Here is a 21015-nt window from a genome sequence, read left to right as displayed (position 1 = left end):
TCTAGAAGATATTTAGAGGGGAGGTCAATGTGCGCGCTTGGTGGCAGTAAATCTCTCTAGCAGTGGGTTTTCTATTACTATTACTTTCAACAACATGTATTATAGTTTCTGGACTTCCCCTCTGCCTTGATCAAGCTACCAAATAACAAAATGCCCTCCTGTTAAGCCATGTTATTGTTATTAAACCTAGCTACTGAGTCCTGGAGATCAACTAAAGGGTTAGATCAGGCAAACTAGTACTAGAGATCATGGGGGGAAAAGTGGTGTATTATAAAGCTACTGTAAACTGTGGAAGTGTTTTGCATGGCTTTTGGAAGACTGCAAAATATCTATACCCCTCCCTCCCCCTGCCAAATAATACAGACTGCTGTTATAACCAGAGGGAAACTGGTGTGACTTCTTTTAGTGGAAGCTGGAACTTGTTGAGACGCATTAGTTCCGAGGAATTGATCCTTGTGTGCATGTTCACTTGCGTTTTTTGTTTTTTTTACCTGTTGCATGCATGCTTTTCCATCCAATTTGCATAGCAAACCCCAAAAGATAACAACTTAAAAAAAAGTCTAGCTATAAAAGTGATAAGTTGAGTAAGACCATTACACTTCAAAAGAAAGGTTGCTTATTTACAAAAGACAAATAGTTGAGCAGGAGCCTGCTATTTTATGTGTCTCAGATGCACCTCTCCAGTATCACCACTAAAACAGCTTTAAGGCATCTTTTACAGCCTCCATTCAAGGTCAAACACTTCATACTTATTTTTAAAGCATGCCAGTCAATGGCAAATTTTATTAAGTAAATGGCAAGCAGCTTTCAATATCCTTTAAATTGCTTAGATAACAGGTCTTTTGTCTATGAAGCATGAAGAGAAATTCCAGGAACACTATTACTATGCACAAAATAATATGCAACTTCCCTGCTCCTGGTATGAAAGCTGTAATTAAAGAGAACCTCCACACCCCCTTTCTCTAGCAATTTGGCCACTGTATACAATAACACCCACACTTTTAGTTAGGAAGAAGAGCATTTGTTAACACTTAACAGTACTTGCACATGTATCAAAAAGTTTCATATATAAATTGACAGATTGATCTGAGCTTAGCGGGGCATTTCTTTAACATCGAATTTCTTCAGTTCAAAATCAACCTGAACCCACTTCCGGAAAACTGACTGGTCCCCAGTCGCAATGTCCTCCACTACAAAGCTTTCAACTTTGATCACTGGCAGGTTGTCGAATGTCTTGTACTTCACTGTGATGCCCCAGTCATGCTGGCACCTCAAGTCTTTGCAGTACATCTTACATTTTTTCTCAAAGTGGCCATATCGCTTTATTTTTGCATGAGGACCTGTTATAAAACGGTTGCTGAATTGCTTATCTATGACAATGTGTTGGGAGTCCTAGTATGACAGAGAAAAAAAAATGAAAGAAAAAAAATATTTTCAGTACTACAAGAAGCTTCACTTACTGGATATGTCAAAGAACCATAAAACACACTATTACAACTACTACTATGCTCCCCAACATGCTCAGTGTTCAGTCCACTTTACAACTGACTCCATTGAGGCAGAAGGTACTAATCTTTCCAAAAATATGTCACTGCTTGCAGTGGTGTCAAGTACCTAGACCTCCAACTAATTTTGATCGACTCAAGTGGCAAGTATTAAGAATCTATGAAAGTTGAACCCAAGATGCGTTAGCCAAGATAATCCTACCTCCCACTTACTCACTTTAATTCCCCATGGCCTCATTCTTCCATCTAAGATAATATTAACTGTTGTAGCAATTATGGAAAAGACATTCACTTAAAGAAAAAAAGTAGTAATGGAACAGAGAACCCTGAGGAAGATCCAAGTCACTGGCATAGAGACAGTAGGTATTATAGGTCTATATACCTTCTATCATAAGAACAAAGGGACTTTTTTACATAAACAATACATAATTAACCAGTCAAACTCACTGTCAGATGTTAGTACTATGCTAAAGAACTTATAAGTATTTAAAAAAAGAATAGAGATGTGTGGGAATTAGCCATGGGGCTAGGTACAGACATTCAAAAAGCCGAGACAGAATCAATCTAAGTTACACAGTTTAAGTGGCATAGTTTAGATCGGTAGTGAACAGAACACACATTTGCCCTTGGGATGGGAGGGCGAATGACTGGATTCCACCATTTTTGAACCAGTCCGTGCGTGCCAAACTGGTCTGTTATGGGTATAAACCAGTTTCAGATGACTTATACCAGTTTATGTATAATGTCTGTACCTGGCCCCAGTATTGCATAAAACAGCATAAAAATATTACAGATATAAGCTGTATTTCAAGACATAAGTTAAACTCTTAGGAGCACAGAATTAGGAAACTGCACCTCTTCAAGTTATTCTTTTATAACATACTATGTTGATTTTTGCACCTTTGTTAAAAATGAGCAATACTGGCCAGTAGGTGCTGTGCAAAGCTTTGGTCCCTGATTCAATTCTGTGGAGATTAGGTCCAATTTAGTGGCCGAATCTCCGAATCCTAATCAAATCAGAGGATCCTTTAACCCTTTAATCGATTGAGAGAGATTTAGAAGGATTTGATAATTCAGACAGACACAGTTTTAAATGTTTTTTCTACATACCTCAAGGTAGCAGGTGATTCATGAACACTATGATGCTAGGGCGGATGGAGCATCCCACGGGAGCATGGGAGGGCCCCTTCCAGTCTACTTCCGGGTTCACCAGGAAGCGCACGGGGGGGCCCCCCCATGCCCTCCCAGCTCGGCAACTGGTGCCTCCTAGGTCTTGGGGGGGGGGGGGGGCACCCAGGGTCCCCCTGTGGCCAATCACCAAGCCAGGGAGGCATAGGGGGGTCCCCCAGTGCACTTCCCAGTGGACCGGAAGTATTTTCAGTCCACTTCCAGGTTTGCCACCAAGCACATGGAGGGCCCCCCCCACACTCCTGTGGGCTGCTCCATGTACCCCAGCATTCACGAGCCGTGCTGGTACCTCAAGGTATGTAGAAAAAACATTTAAAGCTGTGTCTGTATCACTGATTCTCCGAGTCATCCAAATCTGAAGATTTGATGCTTCGGCTGAACTGAATCAGGGACAGTGATCCAAATCGATGAATTGAATCACTGTCCCCGATTCAGGACAAGTCTGAATCGAATAGCGCCCGCTTTGTACACCCCTACTGGTCATTATTGCAGTCAACACACACAAAGCTAGCTTGATCATGGAACCAATATACAAACTGGTTGTTTTAAATTTCACATCAAGCAACACTGAAACTGGACTTGAAAGTTTTGTACAGCATTCTACTGGCAGACTTTTGTGCCAAGAACTTACCTCTATGACCCTGATATCATCTGTATTGCATGCAAACGCTTTGCACTTCCCACACAAGAGCTTTTTAGTGCTCTTTGGTACCTTTGGTTTTAATTCTCTCTTTCGGGTATCTCGTATGATCTTTTCCTGGTTTTGCAGGTTCTTTATCTAAAAAGTAAGTCATTAAGAACAAAATGGCTTACACACTTAAGAGAAATGCTGGCGTCACTCTGACCTGTTCCAGTAGAGTTAATACACCTATGCTTGTACATACACCAGCTGTGGATCTGTCCCCAAAAAAAGAGATATATTGACATTCAACCTCCTTTAGACTATTGCTTCTGAAAACCTCTCAAGTTCTCTAAGCTCTAATTGTTCCCACGCCAAAGGCACCTCATTTCAGATGTACTTACTCCAATTACCTTAAGAACTGCTGTAGAAGTGGAAGACACATTCAATAAGCTTTTTGACCACCAATTCTTGAACAGAAATAATGAGTCCAGCAAACGTCTCAAAAGGTTACCAAGGCTGGTGGCATATGGAAAACATCTAAAATCATACTTGAACATGCTCAAAGAGTAGTCAAGATTTTAGCAGACTTACAAAGTCTCACTTCTGACAGGGCAATGGCCATTGTCTGGTCTAATCATATAAGGCCAGGAATGCAAGTGGTGTAAAGCGGTATAGCCCCGTGGATGCTGATGTCGGTTACATGCTATATTTTGCTTCAGCATTGGCTGAAGTTTGGTGTTGGCCCAAGTACGTTAGTAGCATCCAAGTCAATACAACCATGTGGATTTATGCTTGCTGAGTCTGACCCAAAGGCTGTTGTTGGTGGGGACCCCCACCAGGCCCTATTCCCTGTCTGCTCCCACTGCCCCCCTGAGTGTCCCCCAGCCCCAGCTCCTAGCTCTTTAACAAAAAAAAAAAAAAAAAGGCCCCAATCACCAGCTGCTGCCAGGTGAGGGGGATAATCTCCACTACCCTCTACTGCCCCACGCTGTGTGGGGGGCTCTGCCACGAACCTCCACCCCCACCCACTCCTCCAGCCCCACCCATGGCTGCCCCACCCGCCCCAGTTCCCTGCTCTTTAAAAAAGTAATAATAATAAAAAAATAAAGCCCCGCACTCACCAACTGCTGCACCGGCTGTTGGGGCTTTTGGAGGCTTACAGCAGAGCCCCCACACAGTGCTGGGCAGCAGGAATCACGCGTGCCCCCCCTCCTCCACATCCAGCCCAGCAGCAGCCAGTGAGGGTGGAGTTTTTTGTTTTTGTTTTTTTAAGAGTCTGATTGCTGGGGCCTGGCAGACAGGGGATGAGGCCTGTTTAATTCAGAGATTCATCAGCAACTGAATCTCTGAATCAGATTCAGCTGAATCAATTCGGGACAGTGATTTGAATCACCAAATCAAATCACTGTCCCCAGAGTTGGCTTAATCTGAATCTGAAGCAAATACTAGCGGCTTCGCACAGGCCTAGTAAGTAGCACTGAAATTGAAATGGTTTAAAACAGCATTTGCATAGACCTGGAAAATAACTGCTATGGTTCAGAACACAAGTCTGAACCACCAGTGTGGACACATTAACTAACTAGTCTAAAATTCATTTTCTCTCTCTTTCCTCTCAGCTCCGTTAGAAGCATTTTCATGTTAGTCTAGAAATCCAAGCCCTAGGCAGAAGTGCCAATTCACCAAGTTAAAGAAAAACATGCAAAATAGCACAGTTATTCCTATGCAGATAAAATCCACTTGACCACCAAACTTCTGCAGTTGGTGGCAGCACATACAATACAAAAGGTTATTACAATAGAGAACCTGGGATACATGGACCTTGTGCTGACCTGATGCAGACAGATGAAAGCTCCCCAGGTGAGTGCATTAGCCAGCTGAAAGCCTCGCTGGTGGCAATGGCCAATTTATCTTATGTCTCTAATTTTTATTGAAATGACTACTAGCAAGCACACCCACCTTCTTTAAAAACTGCTCCTCACTCCACTTCTGGATCTCCTTAATGGCTTCGTTCATCTGTTCTTCCTTCCAAATATTGACTGTCTCCTTCTCGGCCACTTCACTTTTGCTTGTCACTAGAATGCATTTGCTACCTTCTGCCCTGCCACGACCTATGGAGTAACACATTTAGCCCTTTTATAGCTTTCTGTACAGAAATGAGTAAATCCATAGATGTCAGTCCCTGCCAAGGTCTCTGCCTACATCCCTGTCCCTGTCAATCCCTGCCACCTCCCTGCAGGTACAGGAATATTAGAAACACCAAGCTTTTCATGTCTATTTTATTTTCCTGGTTTGTTCCCAAATTTGAGCACATGCTTGGAGAAGCCCTCCATCTAATGTTCACTAGGCCACTCCCTTTCAATGTGTAAACACCTCCAAAGAAGTATTCTTACCATAAGGGTTTTCAAAAACCATGATCATGCCCTACTGGGCCTGTGCTCTTTATCAGTTTGTAATATATTGAACCCCTCAGTATCTAAGGCCTGGTCTCTAGGAGTGATAAGCTCAGACATGCTTGGTGGTCAGCAGCCATGGTTTACTGTCTTGGAAACACTTATAAGACCAGCTGAGGGACATCCTTCTTAGTCTTATCCATTAGTTATCTGTCCTGTTGCTGGATAACTACCAAAAATGCAGAAGTTTAGGGATTACCACAAGAAGGAAACTTGCTTCTTCACTCTGCGTTTGTACAGAACACAACGGGACCTGAAACTCAGTTGGTTTTAGTGCTGCCATATAATAAAAGAGCAACAAAAATAGGATTGAGGTTTCTACTACAACTAAATATTATTCACACTGACCTTGAGTTACAAAGTTTATGATCTTAAGTGGATTCAGTTTACCTAGCCTCTTTTCTATGCATTTCTAATAACCTCTTTTCCTAAGAATGCTAACCCAAAATATGTAAATTTGGGGTAATTATTTAGTACAAAATAAATATGAAATTGAGACAGTGAGAATGTGAGACAAACCCCAAAAGTCAGGAGACTGAGAACCAGGCCAACAACCTGTCCCATTAACACAATTAAAATGCAACTATTCCATGGCATTCGTAGTCAAGCTATGAAATTCACTACTTCAGAGCACAGGATTAAAATATCGCAGATGGATCAAAAATAAATCAAGTAATTTTTGACCCACTTTCAACTATACTCATTAAAAATGAATCCATGATTACAGTGTGTGTCTGTCTCCTACTTGTGGCTGCACTACACAGTAGTTTTGAGCACCGCAGTAAGTGCAGACAGGCTCAGAAATCCAAAGGTCTCACTTTTGCTCTCCACCACTGACATTTCACCAAAATGCACCGTGCTACATAAGCTTAGAGACAACTCATGTCCACCAGTGGGAAAATTGTGCCCAGGGGCACAGCAAATATTCAAGACACCCTTAACTGAAATTTCTTCTGATGTCTCCAGGAGGGTTTAATTTGCAATATTTCTAATTCTACGAATTTCTCTTCCATTCATATTTATATCTATCTGTTTTAATACAAAACTGGCAGCTTAAGTCCTTCCTTGAAAACAGTGACATGGTGCTTTTTGTCCTTCATGTAATATGTACAATCCACAGGCATGCAGAGAAGAACCTAAGCAATGGCTCACCAGTTCTTTGAGCAAATGTCAGCAAATTCTGCCCTAGCCCAACCATTCATCCTACACCTGAAATAAACATGAGCACCAGTCCATGGTGCTTTCAATCACATCTCTTTATGGACCCAACACCATGCACAGATCCACTTCCAGTTTCCCATACCTCTGACTTGGATCATTTTGATGACGTTGCCAGTGTATTCATAAAGAAGAACGAGGTTGCATTCAGCAACGTCAATCCCTTCATCAGCCACGGATGTAGCTATTAGCATCTTGCTTTCTCCACTGCTTCTGAAGGAGTTCAGTGCTCCCTTTTGATGTAGGAGGGTCATACCTACAGTACAGTATCAGTGTAAAGCAGTTAGTGAGATGCTGAAGAACTCTTAAAGCAAGTAAACAGTTGTTACTTTTATTTAGGGGATGCAGTTAGTGCTAAATGTCAGTCTGTTCACCCCTCAGAAAATGCCAACTCCTCACTTCCACTCGTTTCTTGACTACAGAAAAACAATCCAGCAATTATTCTCTTGCTAAGAGCTCAGAATGGCCCCAACAGGTCAGAATATTTTTGACACTACAGATTTCTATTCAAAATCTCTGAGTTTCTCTTGTGGATTGTGTAGGTTTTTGCAAACCCAACAGGACTAATACTATGCAGCACCCTACAGCATCCACCCCATAGCACCCACAGGATCCTATGACACCCTGGGTGAGAATCACTTGGTTAAAGACTCCTGTAACTATCAGATCCTCAGCTAACACTGCTGAGGTAATCATAGTGTTAGCCTAAGTGTCTTTGAACACACAAGACTCAATATGGAAAAGCATTAATTTGATCAGATCAATCTGATAACACAGGTGGTGAAACAATTTGTTTTCCTCAGCGCAATTCCCCATACCTATATTCTGATTTCTGTTATGTCCCATCAGTACGTCTGGTTTTAGATGACTGAGTGCAGGATTTTCATCTACCCATTTCTTCAGAGCCTGTAAAACAAGTAAGTCTTTAGTAATTGTTTCTAAAGTATTAGATATGGCAGTTTTTAAACTGTTCTCTGCAGATCCATAGATTCATAGATATTAGAGTTAGAACAGACCTCAGCAGGAGTCCAACCCCCGGCCTCCTGGTGATTTCCTGAACCCCACCTCATATTTTTCAAACTGAGAAGTAGGAAGCCCAGGATAACAAGGGAATGTACAGAGTCTTTGAGAGGGCATTGCTGTCACAAAAGAAACTGCATAGGGCAAAATCAAAACTTCAAAAGGAATCTGCCCACTTACATACTTCAGTACTGCTATCCATGCAGTGCTAGGGACAGATTACTCAAAGGAGACAATCCTGTGTGAAGGACTCCTGGATGCCATTTACAGCTGATGTTCTATGTAGATAACAATACACTAAAACTGGGGTTTTCAACCTTTTTTAAGGAGTGTACCCCTTCTGGGTACACTTCTGGTGGAGCACAGGGGCAGGGTGGTGGCAGCCAGACGCGGAACGGGGGCATGCACATGGTGGTGGCACAGGGTGATGGATGGCAGCAGCCGCCGTGTGTGAGTTCCTCCCCCCTGTGTCCAGCCAGCTGGGTGGCACCTGTGTGGCTTGTAGAGGGGAGCTGCTGCCCCCCACACCAGCCCTGCTTCTGGGAGGGGGTGGCATGGGGTGGTGGGTTGTGGCACTCCATCCTTGTCCGCCCATTCGTACCCCCTAGTCCCTCTCCCTGTACCCCCGGTTGACAACCCCTGCACTAAAGGCCTAACTCAGGAATGCTAAGTATTCTTAGCATCTACTCTGTAACGAGTAGATGCTTTTCAACTGTTAGAGCACTATGACACCAAACCTCTGAGCTGCAGAGAAAGCAAAACACTACTTTCCATAATATACTTTGTTGTGGATGGAACTCAAATCTTCAAAAGACAAAAAGGGGGAAAGGAGCTGAGATGACAGATGTGGCTACAGTATAGGTGTTCAACCCCTGGCCTGTAGGCTACATCCAGCCCCTGGCATTGTGTCACCTGGCCCATGGGGCTCCCCATGTGTCCAAAAATTTGCCAATGGGGAAACGGTGGCATCGCTCCCATGCTGCCAAATTTCCAAACCCAGGGGGAACCTCACAGTCCAAACAGTGTGGCCGTGCATCCTAAACTGGGTGCTCAGGGCAGCATAGAGCCTGGTCCTGATGTGCAGGGGTGGCATGGGGCCCAAGACCACGTGTGGCCTGATCCAGGCATGCAGGGCCAGATCTGTCCCAGGGACAGGCCCCTTGCCACTCATCTGGCCCACAGGGCCAAAAGATTTAGCTTTACTGCATTAGGGCATCTTCAGTGACTCCTTAAGGTTCATGAAGAGAGTGGTCACCAAGAGCATGGCTGAACCAAAGATGACCTTTTTTTGAAGAGCTGACCCTACCTCACAGGTAACAGTATATGCCCAAACTGCAAAACCTCCCAGCACTTCTTTATGGTTGCCATGTACATGAGCCCTTTCTGGGGAGCACCCAGTACAAATGGGAGGAAAAGGTTGTGCACTAGAGTTATTTCCTCATTGCCTTTTGATATAGTATTAGAAAAGAAGGCCTTACAACCACTAGAGCTTTCGTCTTAACAAAGAGAAGGGTCCGAGTCTGAGGATTTTGGTGGTATTCTTCATCCAGGATAAAAGAGAGTTCCTGCAGTTTGGGATTCTCATTTGACTCATCAGTGGAAAGCTCAGTCAGCTCCTGCAGTTTCTCTGGAAGAAAATGTACACATCCTCATTGTAGGAAACTAAAACAACCTCTTCTAGCTGACAGACTTCTGACACAGATCTAGCATCATATGCCAAACTGGCTTCCTGTATCATTTCACTTCCAAACCCCATTTCTCGGCTGTTTTTTTCTAAACAACAAAAGAACCCAAACTATTTTTTTATGTAACAAAACCCTAATCAGGCTAATTCTGCGTCACTCACTGAACAGCCAGACTTGGAACACCATATCACCTGCTCTGGAGTTTATGTCAGAAAACTGCATCAAAAGGAATCAAGCTACTGTGTTTACCCAAATCTAAGATGACCTTGAATTTAAGACAACCCTAACAATAATTAGATTCTACACATGGAACATTATAAATGTATTACAATTTTCCATGTATAGAATCCAATTATTGTTAGGGTTGTCTTAATTTTTTCCCTGTCTTCTACTGTCACCTAGAAAGCAACAGCAGGAGACAGGAAGCCTGATGCCAGCCTCTTACTCCCCGCATAACTTGCTCCCAGTGCCTGTACCCTCTATCTACCAACCTAACTGCCTGCCCCCCTGCTGCTGCTTCCTGTATGTTTCTGACTCCGGCCCTGGACCAAGGATAGCCGTGGTTGCAACAGCACTGGCTGCAGTTCCAGCTCTAGTCCTGGCCCCATGTTGGGGCCACAGCTACAACCACAGCAGCTCCCCAGCTGCTGTATGATCTCTTTGTGCTCCTGCTCTGCACTACACTCTGTCCTTGACTTCCCCCAAGCTGCCCTGTGTGCCCCATCCTGGTCCCTGCCCCACACCACACTCTCTCTCTCCTATGCATACTCTCTCGCTGTACATACATTGCTGCAGCAGTGGTGGCAGCAGTTCTGGCCCCAACCTTCAAGTCCAAGATGAGGCTTCCCCCCCCCTCCACCCCAATTTTGGATGGAGGGAAACCTCATCTTGGATTCAAGTAAATATAGTATAGAAACAAAAATGCTGTTCTGCTGGTTCTCTATTAACTGACACAGCGATCCTGTAGTTGGCTCCAAAGGGGCTCTTACTACACACCCATGAATTCTCACCAGCCTCACTAGCAGAGGTGCACCGACAGATTTTTGGGGCCGCTACGAATAGCTGATATTTTAGGAGACATATCCGCCGATACCAATTCAATTTCCGATACAGTTGCCTCCAGATGCGAAGTCTGGTGTGATGGAAGGAAGTGTGTGTGTGTGGGGGATCAATACCCCCTGTGGTGAGGGCAGGGGCATGGGCAGGCACTGCCCAAGTGGAGCGAGTGGGGCCAGAGCCATGGCTCACGAGGGGAGGAGAAGACGTGTGCCCCCGGATCTCCATAGGGTAGAGTGGGCTGCAGCCACGGCTGTGCAGGGCTCTTCTCGGTGGAGGCTGGGCTCAGAGTGGTCACCGGCGGTGGTGCTGGGAGGATGTTGCATCCATCCCAAATTTTGCTGCTCTTCAAACAGATGTATCAGTGCACCTCTACTCACTGGCAATCTAACTATACAGACATTGTAGCACAGAATCTGATTTAGAATCATAGAAAGTTAAGGTTGGAAGGGACCTCAGGAGGCATCTAGTCCAACCCACTGCTCAAAGCAGTGGGTTGGACCATCCAACCCACTGACCATCCAACCCACTAGACCATCCCCAGCTAAATCATTCCAGCTAGAGATTTGTTGAGCCAGGCCTTAAAAACTTCCAAGGATTCCACAACCTCTTTAGGTAATTTGTTCCAATGCTTCACCACCTTCCTAGTGAGAAAGTTTTTCCTAATATCCAACCTAAACCTCTCTTGCTGTAACTTGAGACCATTGCTCCTTGTTCTGTTATCTGCCATCACTCAGAACAGTCCAGCTCCATCCTCTTTGGAACCACCCTTCAGGTAGTTGAAGGCTGCTGCTATCAACACCTCCCTCCCCACCGTCTCTTTTGCAAACTAAATAAGGCCAGTTCCTTGAGCTTCTCCTCATAAGTCATGTGCCCCAGCCCACTAACCATTTTCACTGACCCAAGTTTAGTACACTGGAGTCAAGCCTATGCTGCATCTGACCATGAAAACAGGTTCCGGTTATCAGGCACTCAGTCTTGGGCATGGTTACTAACAAGTACACACAGCAATGGTATTGCATTTTACAGTGCAAAGACAGAAGGAACAAGTAGCTGCATACTAGATTCCAGAGGCACTGGAAGAACGCTTACGCATGAGTACTGGAGAAGTATGAAACTGAGCATAAGAAGCGCAGAACATGTTCTCCTCCTAGATGTATCCTACTCTTGCTCTATGCTTTCCAACGGGCAGCCCTTGAGGGGTTAATTTGTATCCCTGGCTCTCACCTAGTTGCCCTCCCCCACACCAATCTGGCTGCAGTAGCAGCCTAAGTCTCCAGACTCCCACTCCTTCTTCCGGCTTCCACTTCACTCCCACCCAAGACTGCACAGCACAGCCTGTGGTGCCAGGAAAGTCTGCAGCCCAGGAAGCCCACATAGCACAGCAAAGCAGGGCAGCTTGTGACTGGGGAGCTGAGTGTAAAGCCAGGGAACCTGAGCACATGATGCCGTGAGAAGGTGCCCAGGCAGTGTGTAGCCTGGGGGAGGGGCAATAGTTTGTGCTGGTGTGGCCTTAGAAGTTGGACAGCCCTGTGCTGTTCCATGGAGTTGCTGCCCCTGGTGACTCTGAGGCCTACTCTTTTCCCCCAGTTCTTATTCAATGCACTCTTGAAAAATCTAGCCCACTCCTGAGCGCAACCCACCCACATCCTGGTATAACACATGTAGAGAACGTACCCACTTCTAGTGAGTTGCCTCAGATTAACCAGTTAATAGCTGCAAGCTACTACTATTTTCCCTGAAAGGTAGAAGGCTTGTGGTTTTAACCCTGAAGGTCCCAAATTGTAGGCCCGATAAGACACTGGAAAGACAGGAGACAGGGACTGTGCCTGACTTGGATACTCCAGAATGATGCCTATCTCTGACTAGTACTTGCATCTTTCACGCAGGCTAAGTACCTTCAAAGTTTGCTGTTAACTGCTGCTCTCTCTCATCAAACTCTCTGCTTTTGATATTCTTGAAGAATTCTATCAAGTAAGCCAAGGCATCTTGGGTGCGTGCATCTTCATTGATAATGAGGGCATCATTATATTTCTGTTTGGAGAGATGAGGATAGTCTTAAAACAATATTGAATTCAGATGTTTAATCAGCATAGAAAAAAATCCAGGGAATGTCATTTAGACAGACTTCTGTATTTGAAATACTTATACTTTAATATTTACACAGGAATGCTAGTATGTTATTTTAATTATACTGTTATTAATAAAACATCTCAGGCAACTTGTATACTAGGCACTAAAATATTTGATCTCCTTTCACCCATTTTTAGTAAACATACTAATTTTCTACACCAGTTTCTATATTTCAGAGAAATATCTGCTAACTTGGTTCCAATTCATATCTATCGGAGACCTGATGATTCTAATCTCCCTTACAGTGGCTTTACCCAATCTTGTAGAGTTACTTCTACCACTGCAGTAAATAAAATGCAAGTTAGGCCTCAGACCTGTCTACAAATATTGATCCAGATTTTAAAAGAGACTTACACATGTGTTTCAGGGCTGAGTCCAATGTAATTACTCAGATGCTTGAAGTTCAGTACTTCAGCAAGTTTTCACAAGATCAAGGCCAATGTTAGTTAGTTACTGCAATTTTCTTATGCTTTTTGCTATTTGCAAAAGCTCTTAAGTTCTGTTTCCCATTATTTAAATATTCAGTGGTATACCTTTGAGAAGACGCCTCTAAAGAAAATGAAGCACCACTTGATCCTTCCACGCTCAATTTTATTAGAGTGGGTTAAGTATGTCTATTTAACCTACAGACCTTATGTAACCGTGCATTTCTACATACACTTTTTATGAAAGATGCTAAGTAAAAGGTGACATTTCACCAGAAGGGTGACAATCACCAGTTACCAAATGCCTGAGGTAGCCTTCCTTCCATAATAAAGTAGTTTATATTGCTGAGGATTGGGCCCACTGCATCCTCTCAAGGATGGAGTGGGGACAGGGACATTCGCTTACCCGTAAATGTTCAGTATAAGTAAAAAGAGCGCGACAAATCCTGCTCTCTTCCTCCTTATCTTCCAGTTGTAATACTCTACACTTCTTCTGCACGGCAACAATCCATTGTTCATATGTTTGTGTTCCAAAATCTTTAGTCTTAATAGGGGACAGAGTATCTTGAACAGAAACAGGCAGCAATACACTTAGTTTTCAGTGAGCAGCTAAAAACAGCAAAACAGTGATGTGGAATGTGATGTAGGCAGACTGGGCAATCTGAAATCAAGGCAAATAGTTTCACCAACTATCACATGCAAATGACTTTACAAATTAAGATGCCATGGATGACAGAAAATAGTTCTCTCTCCACAAGTGGTCTATTTAATGTAAGAAATATTAGGCTAGTAAAAGGGAAGAAGAAGTAGATCAAGAAGTGGAAAAAAGGAAGAAGAGAGAATAGACTCTATGGTAATAAGAGAAGTTGGTTACTGATACTGTTTAAGAATGAATGGCCAATTCTCCTTATTGTCTTCATTCCATGTGATCTTACCTATTGGGTACATCTGTTTTGCCAGTGCCTCAGTCTTAGATATCATACTCGAGATAATGTCCACAAAACAGTTTTGGGGGCGCAACGTAACTTGCCTGACAACTAGAAGAGAAGGAAATGAACAGTCATTAGTAAAAGTAGCTGTATAATTAACACATTTCCAGAGCTGTTAACAAATACCACGATAAACTGAGAAAAGGATGGTGGACAGAGGAAAATGGGGGCAGGGAGTAGTTCTTCACTGACATTCTTTTTGGAAACTACAGGTCTGTGTGGTCATAGTTACCTTTATTATTATTGAGATGCTGATCAACACTACACTATGACTGTATCTATAAGAACCAAAGCCAGGTAATAGTGGAAACATTGAGCACTTCAGCTCTAAGAAGTTGCTATTAACATATCCAGTTATTTTTTTCAGTCCATTCTTCTGCTCTAATTCCACTTCTATGACTCACTCAAGGCTCAATCACAGGAGTCATATAGATATATTTACCACATCAGATTTTCCCCAATCATGCATTAATTGGAGGCAATGTGGAGCTGCCGTAGAGGGAGCAGGATGACATGTTCTGTCGTGGCATGGCTCATTACTAGGGCTGTGCAGAGCTTCAGAAGCTGATTTGATTCGGAGGAGATTCAGCCCAATTTGGGGACCGAATCTCTGAATCCAAATCAAATTGGGAGACCAATTAAAAGCTCTGAATTTATTTGAAGTATCTGAATAGATTTGGAAAAACTTCAGAAAAGATTCAGCAGCTTTGGAGATTCGGACATAGAGTAAACAGGCAGCTGAAACAGCTGCCTCCAGCTGGTAAGTCTGTTGGGGCTGGGAAAGGGAAGGGGTGTGGGGGAAGGAGGGATTGGTGCTGGGGTTGGGACTGGGACAAGCTGCCCAGCTGGGGTAGGTGGGGTGAGTTACTTTGGGGGGGGGGGAGGGGGGCGCAGAGGGGGGTGGGATGTGGGCACAGCAGCACTGGGAGTGGGGGCTCTGCCCTTCTGCTGCTTGTCCAGCCGGGGGGGTGGGGGAAGAAGGGGACAGAGCGATGCAGGCACAGCTCACGCCAGGCGGAAGTGGGCAAGCAGCAGCAGGGTATAGCCCCTGCTCTCAGCACTGATGGGGGCATGGTAGTGCTGGGAGTGGCAGAGCCGCCCCATGCAGCATGGGGCAGTGGGGGGCAGCAGGAATCACCTCCCCCTGCCTGGCACCCACACTGCAGCTGCCCTGTGGTGCAAGTGCAGAGTGGCTCAGCAAGGTGCCACATGCTGTCTGGAAGCTGGGGCTGCTCCATGCATCAGCTGGAGCCCAGCACCACTCAGCCCCAGCAGCCCCAGCTCCTGGACACTGCATGGCGCCCAGGTGCCAAGCAGGGGGGCAATCCTCACTACCCCCCACTACCCTGTGCTGCATGGGGGGGGGGGGAGGCTCTGCCACGAGCACCCAGAGGCCCCAATCACTACTGCTTTGCCTGCTTTTATTTTTAATTATTTTATTTTTTTAAGTGCCAGGACTAGGCTGGGAGGGGCATAGGACTAGGATGGGTATAGGGCCGGACAGGGCAGCCACAAGGGATTCTCCCACAGCTCCCTCCACCAGGCACAACCAGAGGATCTGCAAGATCCAGTTGTGCCTGCCTCTCCCCGGCCAATCCGAATCGCCGAATCAGCGCGGAATCTTCCAAAGCTGATTCGGCTGAATTGATTCAGGGGCAGTGATCTGAATCTCCGACTTGAATCACTGTCCTCTGAATCGGCCAAATCTGAATCCAAATTCAATACTTCCCTATTCGCACAGGCCTGCCCATTACCTGCTGGAGGTCCTGGATACACAGGGATAAAGTACTCCTGGCATTATAGATTACTACTCCAAATATAGCTTTTTATAGCTGGAGAGTCATTTTTGTCATGTGGCTGGTCTAACTTTATTACGGGATTAACCATTTAATTGTTTGATTATTACTTTGCAGGTGTGGCCAGTCTAAATTTATTGCACGATTAACCAGTTAATTGTGTAATATATGTAATGTGCAGCAAGGGACTTAGCTGCCTTTATACTCAGAGAAACACAGGATCGGCTGTTCTCTCTGGTCCTCAAATCAAGCCACACAAATTGGAGAAGGTTCCTTTGGGGCCCTTCCTCCACGCACTCAGAACATGTCTGGCAGCCAGGAGAGTTCAACAATTATACTTCCATACAACTGAGCCAGCCCTTATGATACTCACTAATATGGCAAATTAATTTTTTTTTGGTATTGAATGAGTGTTAAATCAAGCACATACTTAAGTACCTGGCTGGATCAGAGGCCTCAGGGAGGTTTTAGACCTGTGTATTTCCACTGTTTTCAGAGCAGGTACTCTTAATTTGTGTCAGGTCAGTGACAAGAGGAAAATCAAGACAACCAAAACTGAATTTACACCCAGTTCAGAGAACTATCCCTCTTTTACAGCAGCATTTAAGCACGTTAACATTTTGAGTATGTTCGTTGAAGTTGATGGGACTTGAACACAGGTATAATTTTAAGAGTTTGATTTAAGCTGCCCTGAAGGGGTCTAGAATAGAGCCCATACATGCTGCATTGAAGGTACTAAACTAGGCCCTAAGGGAAGGTATATTTCATCTCTCAGGAAAATAAAAGAAAAAAGGTTTACTTTTTTTGGGCGTGAATACAATTTTTTCCAGTTCCTCTCTGTTTTCTCTGATGGTAGAAATGACTTGTATGTCCAGGCAGGCACACTGCGTACAGATGTATTCCATTATGCCCATGAGGTTAGTGGCACTGCCAACTCCAATGGAGGCAGTTAAACCCACAATCTGAGTACACATTTAAATACAGAAGAGTTACTTTCCTGTCCCACACATGCACACCAAAAAACAGTAGCCACTAAAACTGATGGCCCCATCTGACTCAGATTGTTACTAACACATAGGAAGTAGAGGACAAAAATCAAGAATTAATTTGATTAATCCCACCTCCACCCCCCCCCCCCCCACTCAGGAGATAACATTTTGTAGTATGTGCTTTTTCTCCTGTGCAACCTTCAAAGAAATCCAGCTTGAAGTTAAAACAATTAGTTCTCATGTTGCTGAATCAGCACTCTTGAGTGAACAAGAAAAGCACTACTTAAGAAAGTTATGTGCCTGGAAATCAGTAAGCTTAGTATTTCAAGTTGAAGTGAGAGAGCAAATGGGACTGTAGGTGAGAGAAGTGGAGCAAGATGAAAAATCACAGCTACAAAGCTGCACACTAGCCTGATGAGTCTAGGAAACTTTTTTCCCAACACACCCATGCTATGCCTTACCTGAGGCCGTGGACTGGCAGATGAGCCAAACTTAAGGTCCAGGTAGCTGGACATTAACACATTATAAGGGTGATTCCCAGTGGTATTGTGACACTCATCAAATATGAGGAGGGTAAAAACAGCCAGGGAAGAAATGTTTCCATATTGAAGCCAATTCACAAGGATCTGAGGCGTCAAGACAATGATATCATTCTGTTGAATAAGCATTTCTTCAGGGATATCCCCAACCGTTTCCCCACAAATTCCTCCAACATTATACCTAAAAGGGAAAAGAATGGTGTGTTCCATGACATTAAACAATGGACAGGGGCAAATCCAGGGAAGGTGCAGGGCTGCAAATGCACCCCTCTTCAGCTACGCAACGCATGTGCAACTAGTTCTCTGAACTCATTGGCTTGTCACCATGGCTGCTGGGAGCCACTGCATTGCAGCCGCTCTGAAACCCAGCAGCAAAATGCTGCCACTGTTTGCCATGCCTTTTCACTGCTGCCACAACTGGTGGCAGGCAAAGGGGTGAGGGGACAAGCAATGGTGACTTCACCCCCTAGGTTCCACCGGCAGCCATGCTGACAAGCCAGTGAGTTCAGAAAGCTTGCTATTCAGTGACATTTTATAAGATGGAACCACTAGTTTCCAAGGGTTCAGCAGCAGGTACATAAAGACACCTAGCATCTAATACAAAACCTACTGTTGTTTGCTGCAGTCTCTTAATTCCAAAGGGTTTTGGAGCAGACTCTTGAGCAGGTAATTTGCTTTCAAAAGTATAAAGCATCTGCCACTAAATGAAAAGCTTTTGGTTTAGAACAATGATTTTTTAATTGGTTGTTTCCATGTAACCACTATCCTTCACTTAAGAAGTTCACTGTGTTCAGAAACCCAACCCAACCCAGGGTCTGAACTTCAAGAGAGAGAACACTTTACCTCTGCTTAGCATTGCAAAGCTCACAAGCACATGCACAGCAAATAGTTCTTTTAAACCTCTCTCAGTGAAGGTTATAAAGTCTATACAAGAGTTCTGCATTGCTGTACCTAAGCAGATGTTTTTCAGACACAATTTTCCCTTACCCTTCAAGGGATTTTGAGAAGCACTTCATCATCTCCTAATCACTTTTTGATTAAGTGGACTTCCCACCTCTGATTCTGGATCACTGCTTGTTCAACTTTTTTTTTTCCATGTCTCTTGAAAAAGTGTCTATTAGAGACCAAAACTATGGGGTCTGCCTACAGGTTTAGGTGAACCTCTAATTGTTACTGTTTGGAACTAGAGAGCAAACAAAGCTGCAGATGACACAGATGGAATTATACCTACTTTTTTGTTTCAAAATGCTGCTTGAACACATTTCTCTGTTGCTCATATACTGGAATTTTAGTAACTAGAAAGGCAATCTTCCCCTTCTGTCCTGGAGGCATGTTTTGGAGATGATTTTCAGCAATCAGAAGTGCAACAAAGGTTTTTCCAGATCCTTTTAAACAATGAAGAGGAAAACAAATCATAATTACCAAGAAGGTAGATTTACAGATTTACGGTGAGCTTTTAAAATGTGGTAATGGTTTCAGCTGATGTTTAGAGTATCCCATAAAACCTGTAAGCTGAAAACATTGCACTAACAATTTAAGACTCTCTGGACAGACCTCTGTACTTGCATCAAGCTTGCTTAGCACCAATTCTACAACAGTATCAAGTATCTGGATCAAGTAGATTATCTACCATATTACACACATACTATATCAGTGGTCACCAACAAAGTCGATCTCGGTGGGGCAGGGGGTGAGGGGCAGGGTAGATCCTGGGGTGCCAAAAAGTGATCTGCACTATAAAAAGGTTGGAGACCACTGTACTATATTATCTTATATATATATATATATATATATATATATATGGTTATTTTACAGACACCTGTACAAACTGACAGTCCTTAAGTACATAGGATTATGGCTCTTGTGCCTCTCATTCAGATGGTATTAGCTTTATTAGTTTAAATAAATAAAAATTCCCTTTTAATCATGATCTCTTTAATCTAACAAACATTGAAACACTGATAGTCTCATTTCACTTCAGTTCCTTATGATTTTGGGTTTCTTGCGTCCCACCAGCATCTTTAAAAGTGTCAATACTCCTTTAGAACAGGATTTTTTCTTAATTCCTTCTATGGTTGGTGGTGTCAAAATAAGCTATTGAAAAAATCCCAGAAACATGAAATGGCAGATAGAAGGGAAACAGTGTGAGGTCTAGGGAGCTCCCACATTCAATTCTAACTGTTTAAGGCCCATCAAAGTTACTCTTCAATTTTTCCAAGTATCCCTTTAAGTCAGGTTCAGACTTTCTAGTACCACTTTTTGCATTGCTCTGTATACTGTTTATTTTATGGACATGCTGTATTTGGAAGGTAGCACACACAGATCATATAATGTACTAGTAGGCTACACATGAGCAACAGACAGGGCCATCCCTAGGGTATGTAGAACTGGGGCAACTGCCCTGGGCCCTGTGCTTTGGGGGGGCCCCGCAGAACCAGACGGAGCGGCTGCGGCCCCTCCCACGGTGCCTGCCTGGAGCTGGTGGCTCAGCCCCACGCCACAGAAGAAGCACAGAGACCACCTCCCCTTTGCAGGGGTACCATGGTCCCATGCAGTGTTAAGGGGGCCCCAAACAGACTGATTTGCCCCAGGCCCTGTATCCCCCTAGGGTCAGCTCTGGCAATGGACATTACAAATTCTTCCCCCTATATGCAGGTCTCCATGCTGTCCCAGAGTTGACAGATAGTACATTTTGGGCATGTCTACACGTGCTTGACAGCTACATCACTGTAGTGGCATGCTCCCCGGTTATAGTGTGCTGCTGTAGTGACGTAGTGACAAAATCTAACTATGCGCCATGCACACAGCGCCATGACCTCCTGTACTGCTCCACGCTTTAGTACTTCCAAAAAGGTGCAGTGCATGCTTGGGTAGCCCGTGCTGCTGAAAAGCAGACCCAGGCCTCCCAGAGCTGTGCTGTGGCTACCGGCCAGGCTCCAGCTGGCAGGACTGTCATGGCTGCAGCCCTGGGAGGCCCCCAGAACCCCAGGTAAGGCTGCTGTGGCCAGCATAGTGCTGGTCCCAGCCTCCCCTACTGCTCCTGGGTAACTTGCCGTGTGCCAAAGCTCGAGTGGCATTGGCATTCCCCAGAAACAAGTAGCTGCAGTGCAAGGTGCACCGCTGCCAGTTGTCCCTGGAGAACCAAACGTCCATGCACGTCTGGACGCACTGGGAATAAACATAGGCTTACCAGTTGGAGCACATATTAATGTGTTTTTCCCATTGATAGCAGGCCTAGCAAGCTCCAGCTGATAACTTCGAGCCTTCTTTGGTACATAAACAGGATCTTCAGACACTTCTAGAACATAAATTAGCAAAATTAGGTTAGAGTACTCATATATCCCCCCCATACAGACAAACACACCCTTTAAGAGGTTACTACAATGTAAAATTCTAATGT

At 44.3% G+C, this 21015-nt stretch overlaps 1 protein-coding gene across 4 annotated transcripts in view; it reads right to left on the bottom strand.

Annotated features, from left to right (window-relative positions):
- Positions 1 to 749: 749 nt before the first annotated feature.
- The window catches only part of RIGI (RNA sensor RIG-I), a 43626-nt gene continuing 23360 nt past the window's right edge, over positions 750 to 21015 (bottom strand). For all 4 annotated transcript variants that reach the window (XM_059724637.1, XM_059724636.1, XM_019490707.2 and 1 more), the window contains 13 exons: positions 20806 to 20913; positions 18847 to 19000; positions 17538 to 17796; positions 16887 to 17049; positions 14238 to 14339; positions 13709 to 13866; positions 12643 to 12778; positions 9482 to 9630; positions 7802 to 7889; positions 7069 to 7239; positions 5272 to 5423; positions 3325 to 3471; positions 750 to 1392 (listed from right to left, as the gene is read on the bottom strand). In XM_059724637.1, coding sequence (XP_059580620.1) covers positions 1093 to 1392; positions 3325 to 3471; positions 5272 to 5423; positions 7069 to 7239; positions 7802 to 7889; positions 9482 to 9630; positions 12643 to 12778; positions 13709 to 13866; positions 14238 to 14339; positions 16887 to 17049; positions 17538 to 17796; positions 18847 to 19000; positions 20806 to 20913 — 2087 coding nt within the window. In that variant the 3' untranslated portion in view covers positions 750 to 1092. The remainder of the gene's footprint in view (positions 1393 to 3324; positions 3472 to 5271; positions 5424 to 7068; positions 7240 to 7801; positions 7890 to 9481; positions 9631 to 12642; positions 12779 to 13708; positions 13867 to 14237; positions 14340 to 16886; positions 17050 to 17537; positions 17797 to 18846; positions 19001 to 20805; positions 20914 to 21015) is intronic.

The sequence above is a fragment of the Alligator mississippiensis genome, chromosome 3 (genome assembly GCF_030867095.1).
Source record: "Alligator mississippiensis isolate rAllMis1 chromosome 3, rAllMis1, whole genome shotgun sequence".
Lineage (NCBI taxonomy): Eukaryota > Metazoa > Chordata > Crocodylia > Alligatoridae > Alligator > Alligator mississippiensis.
Note: the sequence above shows the minus strand (reverse complement) of the source record. Positions and strands in the feature narration are given on the sequence as shown.